The sequence below is a fragment of the Perissodus microlepis genome, chromosome 12 (assembly GCF_051167445.1).
Source record: "Perissodus microlepis isolate ML-2025 ecotype Zambia chromosome 12, ASM5116744v1, whole genome shotgun sequence".
NCBI classification, from domain to species: domain Eukaryota; kingdom Metazoa; phylum Chordata; class Actinopteri; order Cichliformes; family Cichlidae; genus Perissodus; species Perissodus microlepis.
In genome coordinates this window covers 30,745,556-30,756,512 of record NC_140472.1, presented here as the reverse complement: position 1 = coordinate 30,756,512, position 10,957 = coordinate 30,745,556, and the positions used below count along the sequence as shown (strand labels likewise).

The 10,957-nt window shown below is 38.2% G+C and overlaps 2 protein-coding genes across 2 annotated transcripts; both read right to left on the bottom strand.

Annotated features, from left to right (window-relative positions):
• Positions 1-631: 631 nt before the first annotated feature.
• LOC146376604 (E3 ubiquitin-protein ligase TRIM35-like) lies at positions 632-4,988 on the bottom strand. Its single transcript, XM_084947247.1, has one exon. It carries the CDS (start codon positions 4,872-4,874, stop codon positions 3,441-3,443), a length of 1,434 nt encoding a protein of 477 aa, XP_084803373.1. The 5' UTR covers positions 4,875-4,988; the 3' UTR covers positions 632-3,440.
• A 1,312-nt stretch (positions 4,989-6,300) lies between these two features.
• Positions 6,301-8,500, bottom strand: LOC146376603 (nuclear factor 7, brain-like). The gene has a single exon (XM_084947355.1). The coding sequence runs from the start codon at positions 8,366-8,368 to the stop codon at positions 6,950-6,952; it is 1,419 nt and encodes a 472-aa protein (XP_084803481.1). The 5' UTR covers positions 8,369-8,500; the 3' UTR covers positions 6,301-6,949.
• Positions 8,501-10,957: the final 2,457 nt, after the last annotated feature.

Here is a 10,957-nt window from a genome sequence, read left to right as displayed (position 1 = left end):
CATCTAAACCAAGACCTTAACAAGACCAAGACAAAGTCGAGACGAGACCAAGACCGAGACCGAGATAAAAAAAAGTCTTTAGACTCTTCTTTAGTGTGAGATTCTGACCATCACCATTAGTGTATTCTCCAGTTTGATGCTCTAAACACCAGATTCCAAATTCTGGTGAAGCAAAAGGTTCATTCTTATCTGCCGACTCTTTAATTAAACCCACAAGCCAGTCAGGATGGTCTCCCACCTCCACCTCCCAGCTGTGTTTCTCTGAGCTGAAGCCTTCAGAGCCAAAAAGAGTACGATACTCTGGATTATAAGGAAGCTGCTGGTTTGTGTCTCCACATCTCTGTTTATCAAACACCACCTCCTCCTTCTCTTTCTCCTTTTCTTTTTCTGTCTTAGGTGAACTCTCACTGTGTCTCTTAGCAAAGGAGTCAGCAAGTTCTTTGAGAGAAACGTTTATAGATGGTTCTTCCTTTGAAGATTTTCTTTTACAAATGGGACAGTTTTTGTTTTTAGTTTGTTCCCAGAAGAGCTTCAACGTCCAACAAGAAGAAATAGGAGTGAAACAAAAACATTTTTTCAGCATGCAGTTTATTGAAAACAATGCTTAAACTGAAACAGGCTGTTTTACAGCTGATCTAAAGTTTAGGACAACACCTTCAAAAAAAACCCCTGTAAACCCCCAAAACAGAAATCAAAGTTTCAAACATCAACTCAGTAATGAGTAGCTCCACCATTATTGTTGATCACTTCAAAAATTCTTTGAGGGATGCTTGATTCAAGTGGTTCCATGAGGTTAGTGGGAACATTTCTCCAAGTGGTAAACACAATTTTAAAAATTTTCAATGTGAGTTTAAAGTGACAATTTCTGATCTATAATGGTGCCTAAATACTCATGTGGTGTGACCATTTCAGTTTTAGCGAAAGAAAAGGAAGATCCAGCTTGTCAGGACCTGCAGATTTATTAAGATCTAACTGGTTTAAGAAAAGCAAATCTGTGATCACTGAAATTGGTCTTCTGACAGGGAAAAAGTCTGCAGGTTACCTGTGGCTAGAAGTCCTATGCACATGCATCAGTTGCGTCTTTTGTTTAATTGCAATATTAATGTATGCAATTCCTGTTGTAAAAATAAATTAAATACAAAATATAAGTACAGTAAAGAAGTGGAGAATATCAGATTTTTCAGCTACAGTAGAGTTGGCGTGTCATCACAATCCCATATGAAGATTTTATTACTTTCCAAAGCTTCTTAGAATCATTGAGGTGTTTAGTCATTTTTGAAAGGTAGAACTCAGATTTGGCTGTTTTACTTATTGAACGGCGTCTGAGCTGTTTAAATCTCGGTCAGCATCAGATTTTGTTTTCTTGACCTGAGCCCAGGCAACATCCTTTCCATTGAGGAGACTGGAGAGCTAAAGGGCAAAACCGTTGTGTTGGCATTTACCTCATAATTTGCACAAGGGGCATCATGTTAATCTGTAATTTAAATAAACACATCATAAAAGTATTTCCATATTGCATGCATAATCAGGTAGATCTTATTACAGTCCAAGTCAGGTCAATCATAAAGGAAAATTTGCCAACAAAAATACTTGATGTCTTGCCTAAGAACCATTTGTGATCAGGATGTTGGAAGCTTAGACAGTTTCACTGTATCTGCACTGACATTTTTGTGAAAAAGACCAATATCTGAATATTTACAGGGAGTATTAGTCAAAAAATGAATCAAGAAGCGAGGATCTCTGAGACTTTAAGATTTTGACTAGTTGGGCTTAATTATCCATCCATCCATTTGCTTCTGCTTATCCTTTTCAGGGTCACGGGGGGCACTGGAGCTTATCCCAGCTGTCATAGGGCAAGAGGCGAGGTATCTTATGCTATGTTATACCCCTAATTAAAGATTGTGAAATTATTATGTAGTTTTAGTTTGCAGTATTCTCCTGAATTAGAAGAAGGTGATAACTATTACAGTTATTAAACTGATTTGTATTACATTAGACGGCTGATTCAGTGTGAATGAATGATATTGTTTATGATGCATTATACTGCTGAGTTATAAGAAATACTGTTTTTGGAGAGTCAGGACTTTGCTTTTTCTGATAGTAGAGGAGACAGAGAGCACATTCCACAGGAGCTTGACCCCCACCGTTGTTGAAGGCAGACAAAATAGGGAGCCAAGGCCATAAGTCAGGCTCGCTAGGAGTTAGAAAGAATGCGAATGATTAGGTTTTTACGATTAGGTGGGGACCACTAGAGGCTATAAGAGTTTGAGTAACCCTCCACAAGTTTGAGATTAGCTGTGTCCTTCTGCATGCATGTCTCCCCATTCGGATGGTTTGTGCTCTTAAAGTGTTGAATTCTATGGAATAAAGGATTGTTGATTGAGCATTTATTTTAACAACACCCTGGACAGGTCGCCAGTCTGTCACAGGGCTAACACACAGAGACAGACAATCATTCGCACTTACATTCACACCTATGGGCAATTTAGACTAATCAATTAACCTATCCCCACAAACTGCATGTCTTTGGATGGTGGGAGGAAGCCAGAGAACCCGGAGGGAACCCACGCAAACACAGGGAGAACATGCAAACTCCACACAGAAAGATCCCAGCCTGATGGTGGAATTGAACTCAGGACCTTCTTGCTGTGTGGCAGCAGTGCTAACCACCGTGCAACCCGTGCTTTTGGGCTTAGTTAGTTGTGCAATATTACAGGCATGATATAGATTTAAAACTGTGAGAGACCCAAATATTTCATACAACAGACAGTTCCAGTTAAAATCTACAACCAGGAGAATTTTATGAAAACATATATAACTGATATTAAAGTGATGTTAAAGCCTTGCTGCTTTCTTAGGTGGAGCTAGCCTCAACAAGAGATACTGATGACTGGATTACATGATTTTTTTTCTTTTTTTACAGACATACAAAACAAAAAGAAAAGAAAATCCATTTTACATATTTTTGCCCATATTTTCAATAAAGTAGAAAGTAAATGTCTGATTTTTATGTGAATAATAAGCACTTATCTAGCTTAAAAATCACAGGGAGTTCTCAGACATTTACAATCTGGGCCAGGCTTAAGTTGCATATTTACAGTTAACAGAGGTAAGAGATCACATTCACTCCCGTTTCTCTGGACTTGAGAATAGAAGGAAACAAACCAGTCATATTCAACAAATCAATAACTAAAATTAGGCAAAACCCTGATATATGTGATCAAGTTAGAAAAGTTCCTAAATGATTTAAAATTCAAGTTTCACCTTTTGAAAGGAATACAAAAAATATGACACCTGTTCATGTATCTCAGACTGAAACAGGAGCAGTCGGCAGGAGAGAGACACTCTGATGTGGGCATGTCCAGAGACGAATGTTAATATATTAATATTAATAAAGATTAACAATATTATTCACTTCTACATAGAGTGCAAATAGAAATTCAGACCACACTGGTCTGCGGAACCTGAGTCTTAGAGATTTTGATATCAGAGGTTTTGGCATCTCCCATGTTTCCAATATAAAAATATGGGAAGAGTTTCTCAGTGAAAGTGTCTCTGTGAGTGCAGATGTGAATCATGTCTCCAGGGTCATAGAAGGACACCTCCCCCCTGTCATAGTCCAGTTGGACTCTGATCCTCTCGAGACTCTTCTTCACTTGTAGAGGCTGATTACCATTGTTATATGTTCCACTGCGGTGCAGTAAACACCAGACTCCATCTTTTGGTGACACAGACTGTTGGTTCTTGTTAACTGATTCTTTAATTACACCTAAAAACCAGCAAGGATGGTCTCCCACCTCCACCTCCCAGCTATGTTTCCCTGCGCTGAAGCCCTCAGAGCCAAAAACTTCAGGATAATTAGAGTATCTCTCTGGATTATCAGGAAGCTGCTGCTTTGTGTCTCCACATCTCACACTGGTCAGATCATCAGACAGATAGAGACGGGGGTTTGCAGTGTTTGGGTCCAGAATGACAGGACTGAAGTGGACCTTCTCCTTCATCTTCTCCCACACTCTGAAGGACAGGTTGCCCAGGTGTTTGGCCACATCTATCAGTGCTCCTGAGACCAGCTGTGGATCTGACACTGAGCTCTGGGCTCTGGCTCTGCTCTGAGTGTCTTTATAACTGCTGAGGAATGGCACGCTGTGTTTCTGCAGCTCTTCTTCAACAGCAGAGATGCTGTCTGACAGAGAGGAGATCTGCTCCTCAATCATCTTCATCTCTCTGCTGATAGTCCTCCCCTTCTGCTCCTCTTCCTCCCTCAGAGCTGTCAGTCTGGACTCCTCTTCCTCTTTCAGGAACTGCTGGAGCTTGTTGAACTCTGCTCTGATCTGCCTCTCTGTGGACAACAGCTGCTTCTTCATGTGTTCACTCATTTCATTGTATGTTTCCTCCACTTGTTTGTATTTGTTCCTCTTGTCCTGCAGAGACTTTAAGTCAGATTTCAGCTGCTCCTTCAGGTCACTGACTGCTTCTTCTACAGGAACCACTTTGTGACTCTGGTGATGAGAAAACTCACACACGGTACACACAGCTCTGTGCTCGTCCACACAGAACAGTTTAGGCACTTCCTCATGTTTACTGCAAATCATTTCCAATACCTTCTTTTCTTTTAGTGTATCAGATGATCCAACTTTCTGTCTCCCAGCAAAAGAGTCAGCAAGTTCTTTGAGAGCAAAGTTTACATCTTGATGATCCTTTGAAGATTTTCTTTTACAAACTGGACAGTTTGTGTTTGTAGTTTGTTCCCAGAATTTCTGCAGGCAGCTTGAACAGAAGCTGTGGCTGCAGCTCAGAGACACAGGATCTCTGAAAGTCTCTGAACACACATGGCAGCTCAGATAGTTTTCAAAAAGTACAAGTTTTTCAGCCATTTGATCTGATTTTCAGATTTGCTTTTTTTCCCCAAAATAACAAAACTCACAATAAATACAGATCCCAGCCTTCAATGTAATGGCGTCTCTGCTCTGATCAACGTTATGACTCTTTCGGTTTCATTTACTCTGTTGTGGGTGGAGCTGATAGTAGCAAACCTGCCATTTGACTCAGTCCACAATAGATGGAGCTCTTTCTGTGTTAAAGGAATACTCCACCACCTTGTCAAATTCAAGTAGTTGTGTAAAGAAATTTTGCTGCAATAACTTTCATATGCATCACTGAATTCTGGTATGATTCAAGGCTGACATTAGCTGCAATTCTACACCAAAGGATTGAAATTCATAAGTTTTGAGCTTCCTCTTAAGCCAGCAGTTGGAGAATGTTTGGTACTCACAGGTCCAGCTTTCTATGGATGAACATTTCCTAAAATCCTAATAAATCGAAAGCAGTCACCGCCTGGCTGAAAATCATGGGGAAACCAGTATGGCAGATATTTAATATCAAAGGGTTTAACACCATGATTGTGATTTTTTATTTCTGCTTTGTTCTTCAGTTTCAGATTTTCACAGCCTTAGACACACTTTTATTATGTTTATTTTTATCTACTTAAGTCATTGCCAAGTTGCCAGAGAGGAAAATCTTTCACTTTAAAATTCATATAATACAGAATAGTTTGTCCCACTAAACACCTCATCAACTTTTTTGTAAGATGGTAAAGATTTTGTCGAATATTTTTTATTTCTCTTTGTTTAACATATTTAAAGGTCAAAGGTTACCTGCAGGCATTTGTGTTTGACTGTGCTAACTGTGCATGTGAGTACAACAGTGTTGTTCTTCTTTGTGTGTTTCTAACCTTGAAAATCACTGTAATGATATTCACATATTTCAAATGAGGAAGTGCACAGTATTACATAACTGAAACTAACAAACACAGAAGCTGTTTTTTCTTCTTTGGATGACAGTCAACAGAAATCTTGTTTCTACTTTTTTCCTTTATTATTTTGGTTTCATTTTCTACTAAATGCTGGTATAATCAGCCTTTGTCTCTCAATTTCCTCAGCTTATTAACCGCATATAACTATTTTTCTTTGAAGATCATTGAAGATCAATATAATAAGGATTATTATTTCTCTTTGTCACTTTGGCTTTAACTTGCCTTTAGCTGCTGCTCTGATCTTCAGTTTTCAGTTTTCTTACTAATTCTTAGTTGTTGTGAGTTGAATTGAAGATTGAGGAGTAATAAGAGTTGTATCTGACAAGTCAATTTACACAGAACTTAGGACAAAATCTAAGAACCAAAGAATGAGCTAGTTTGTATGAATACAATTGAATAAATGTATAGAGTGTTAGACAGTCAAGATTATTCTGCAATGACACTTTCTAAAGGAATTATTGCTGAATTGATATATACAAGTGCACAGTTTGATTTATTTTGCAAAGTAATGCAGAACATACCATAAGAAACATATTCAAATAGAGAAAATCGCTTACTTAACTTACTTAACAAGACATTAGCATTATTTATTAATCAAGTTATCAATCAGGGTTTTTTTTTTTTACATTTTGAAACCAATAAAACACACATATTAGCCAGAGATTGTTATCAGCTGATTCTGATCTCAACACTGATAAAACCAAGCTAAGTAACATTTATCAGCATCCATTTATATTTGTCACGTCAATTTTGGACAGTTTTAATGTTCAAAAATAGTTTCATGAAGAGTTAAATGACTTTAAAACATTTATATATTTAATTTAAAAAAAGGAAAGAGCAGGGAATGAATTGAAAATGAAGGAATGAACAATAATGGATAAAAGATTGCATCACCTCACATTTGGGGCATCATTTTTGAATCACCTTTAAACTGAATTGGAAAAAAACAAAACAAAAACAAATTACATTTATCATTTTGCTCTCTGTGCTTTGAAAAGAATTTATATTATATTGTGTAAATTGCTTTATGTGTTATATTTTTTTCCTGCTTTGTTCAAACAAACAAACAAATAACAACAAAACAAGATGTAATAAAAGAGGGAAAGTGCAAGAAAAGAGAAAAGAAAAACAAAAAGTTCACAGAGACCTCGTTGCACTTTTCAAAGAAATCTTAGTCCGACAGATTTTGATATCAGAGGTTTTGGCGTCTCCTGCCTCTAGAACACTCAAATATGGGAAGAGTTTCTCAGTGAAAGTGCCTCTGTGGGTGTAGATCAGAGTCATGTCTTCAGGGTCATAGAAGGACACCTCCCCCCTGTCATAGTCCAGTTGGACTCTGATCCTCTGGAGACTCTTCTTCACTGTCACAGTCTGACCAGGACCAATGTATTTTCCACTGTCATAATTTAAAGACCAGATTCCACATTTTGGTGATATAGAAGATCCATTCTTGTCAAATGACTCTTTAACTAAACCTACAATCCAGCTGTGTTTCCCTGAGCTGAAGCCCTCAGAGCCAAATACTTCAGCATAATTTGTGTTTCTCTCTGGATTATCAGGAAGCTGCTGCTTTGTGTCTCCATGTCTCACACTGGTCAGATCATCAGACAGATAGAGACGGGGGTGTGCAGTGTTTGGGTCCAGAATGACAGGACTGAAGTGGACCTTCTCCTTCATCTTCTCCCACACTCTGAAGGACAGGTTGCCCAGGTGTTTGGCCACATCTATCAGTGCTCCTGAGACCAGCTGTGGATCTGACACTGAGCTCTGGGCTCTGGCTCTGCTCTGAGTGTCTTTATAACTGCTGAGGAATGGCACGCTGTGTTTCTGCAGCTCTTCTTCAACAGCAGAGATGCTGTCTGACAGAGAGGAGATCTGCTCCTCAATCATCTTCATCTCTCTGATGATAGTCCTCCCCTTCTGCTCCTCTTCCTCCCTCAGAGCTGCCAGTCTGGACTCCTCTTCCTCTTTCAGGAACTGCTGGAGCTTGTTGAACTCTGCTCTGATCTGCCTCTCTGTGGACAACAGCTGCTTCTTCATGTGTTCCCTCATTTCATTGTATGTTTCCTCCACTTGTTTGTATTTGTTCCTCTTGTCCTGCAGAGACTTTAAGTCAGATTTCAGCTGCTCCTTCAGGTCACTGACTGCTTCTTCTACAGGAACCACTTTGTGACTCTGGTGGAGAGAAAACTCACACACAGGACACACAGCTCTGTCTTCATCCTCACAGTACCAGTAAGGGACGTCTGGATGTTTATCACACACCACCTCCTCCTTCTCTTCCTCCTTTTCTTTTTCTGTCTCAGGTGAGCTCTCACTGTGTCTCTTAGCAAAGGAGTCAGCAAGTTCTTTGAGAGCAAATATCATGGATGGTTCATCCTTTGAAGATTTTCTTTTACAAACTGGACAGTTTTTGTTTTTAGTTTGTTCCCAGAATTTCTGCAGGCAGCTTGAACAGAAACTGTGGCCGCAGCTCAGAGACACAGGATCTCTGAAAGTCTCTGAACACACGTGGCAGCTCAGATAGTTTTCAAAAAGTGCGACTTTGTTCGCCATTTCGTTATGTTTTTTATGACTCACCGAAATACGACCTCTTTGCCTGATAATGCTGCCAAATTGTGCTCTTCGGTACAGAGCGCAGGTTTTAATGTAATGGCGCCTCCAGTGTAGTCGACAATGAATTTAAGTTTCATTTACTCTGTTAGGGGTGGAGCTGATAGTAACGGATTTGCTATAGTCACACTAGATGGCGCCATTTCTGTGTTACAGATGTTGAATACTCCACCAAACTTCCTCTGATGCTTCAGAATGAAATTTGGCTGAACCAACATGAATATGCGTCGTTGTTTAAATTCTGGTTTAACTTTAGGCTGCACCGACCTACCTCTGTATACCAAGGATCGACATTCAAAAATATTGTTATACATGTTATTCATGGCACACCAAAATGTGTCCATATTGGTGTAAAGAAAATTAATTACTGAATTAGATTCAGGAGTTTTTTATTTATCAGTTGTCTCTTTTAACCAAGCTTAACTAGTGACTAAAACATGAAGAGTGGCTCACAAAAATAAACAGTGTAAAATCTTTTGTAGCATATTTACACCAAAAACAAATAAAGAATCCTCGGTAGGCAAACAATCCTATACTGATACATTAATATTTCAATATATTACTGTAATATATATTATAATAATATAATCATCAACAAAGAACAACTACTACACACGACCATTTAATTCTCTCGCTTTTCTGTCTCACATGATGCTTTATCTCCCAGCAAAGAATTTCTTTCAGTGTAAAGTTCCTTCCTGGAAAATCCTTTCAAGATTTCTTTTCACATATGGGACAGTTTTTTCCCCAGTTGCCAGAATTTTTTATATAATATTTATTATTCCAGTAAAACTCTTACTAAGATTCATAATATCAGGAGACAGGACTGATAAACTGGTCAGACTGAAGACAACATCCAGACAATATGTAATAATTTACAGTCCCAATCAAAAGTTTAAGACCACTTGAAAAGTGGCAAAAATCTTATTTTACATAGTTGGATCTTAACAAGGCTTCAAGTAGAGCTTCAACTTACAACAAGAAGAAATGGGAGTGAGACAAAACATTTGAGCATTTAAAAAAAAAACTGAAACAGGCTGTTTTACAGTTGATCCAAAGTTTAGGACCACATGCCTGTGTGAATTCATTGTCACCTGTTTTTCCACCTTGGGGCGGAGCCGTGGTGTCTACACGCATTGGCGACACCTGTGTGTGACATAAGACATAAGACCAGCGCTCACAATCCCTCTTTGTGAGATCATCTGCTAATCACTTCACTGTTAGTGAAGGCTGCCACAGTCAACGTGTTTAGTTATTGTTGCGCTGACAGTGTTTCTCTTAAATGATATTTGGAAATTCATTATTAATCGAAAACACTGTCCTTTGCTTTTATTAGTACTTTTGACAGAACTAGGTGGGGCTGAAAACCTGTGCAATGTTCCCATCAGACTTTGGCTTTTAGGTTTATTGTGAACTCAGACCTGATGAAATGAAAAAATGTGGAAAACCTACTTTGTCACAGCACAGATACCTGTGATGAAAATAATGAATGTAAAGTGAATTTCAAATTCATTTTGATAAAATGTTTGGTTTTAGTTTGAGTACTGACAGCTTTAATATCCTGATCTTTGCTGTATGCAGCATCTTAATAAACAACAGACTCCTCATGTATTTCCCTTTGGTTTGTGTTACTAATTTCTTTCCCAATTGTATAAATTGGATGATTTTCTATGTGCTCCCCTCATTACCTTTTTTTAAAAGTGAATTTAACATACACTAACTTCTCACTGTATTTATTGCCTGGTAATATATGATCCAATATAGGCATTCTTTGCTTTTTAAAAACCAACCAAAAGTTTTAAGGCCTAAGTGCTTCCAAGCTTCTCATATGCAGTGCATGTATGGATAAAAAGCTACTTCTAAAGAAAAAATAACTTAAAATACATTTTACCAAGAAACAAGAAATGAAAAAACTCTAAATGTTAACAAACTGATGGTGAATTTACCCCTAAGACAATCTGTAAGGGAAGTGTTAGCTTTGGTTTACCTGGTGGCTATAAACACAGAGAAATGTCCACACAAATTCAGATGAATTTTTGCTAATTAAATATAATATAAACAAAAAATGAGAGTTAGTAAATCAGCCTTGATATTGTTTAGGTGGTCAGACTGCTTTATATGCGTGCACAAGCTTGTCCTTGTTCCACAGCAGTAAAACACCATTCTTCATCCGTCTTTCTCCAGTGTTGTCATCACTTGCTTCTTATATTTGAAATATCCTTTTCAATCGACTCGCTACATGTCGCTTTGTTTGATTTACAGTGTTTGTGTTTTTATGGTCTGGAGCTCCATTCAGCAAAGTTGAGAGTACTCAAATTAGCTTCCCTGGAGGAAAACTGACACCACATCGTCTTAACAGCCCAGGGTGCAATTTGATTCATTAACAATTTAAAAACTGTAACACTCCCTATGAAGATCCTTTAATACAGATAGATATCTAATACTATTGTGGTTGCTTTATCAAAATATAACCCATCCTGTTTGAACAATCACCACATAAATTATGCTATAAATCAAGTGTTTAAACCATGA

Bases quoted from the DNA above. Each gene is read 5' to 3' on its own strand.
- LOC146376604 (XM_084947247.1), bottom strand. From the start codon at position 4,874: ATGGCTGAAAAACTTGTACTTTTTGAAAACTATCTGAGCTGCCATGTG.
- LOC146376603 (XM_084947355.1), bottom strand. From the start codon at position 8,368: ATGGCGAACAAAGTCGCACTTTTTGAAAACTATCTGAGCTGCCACGTG.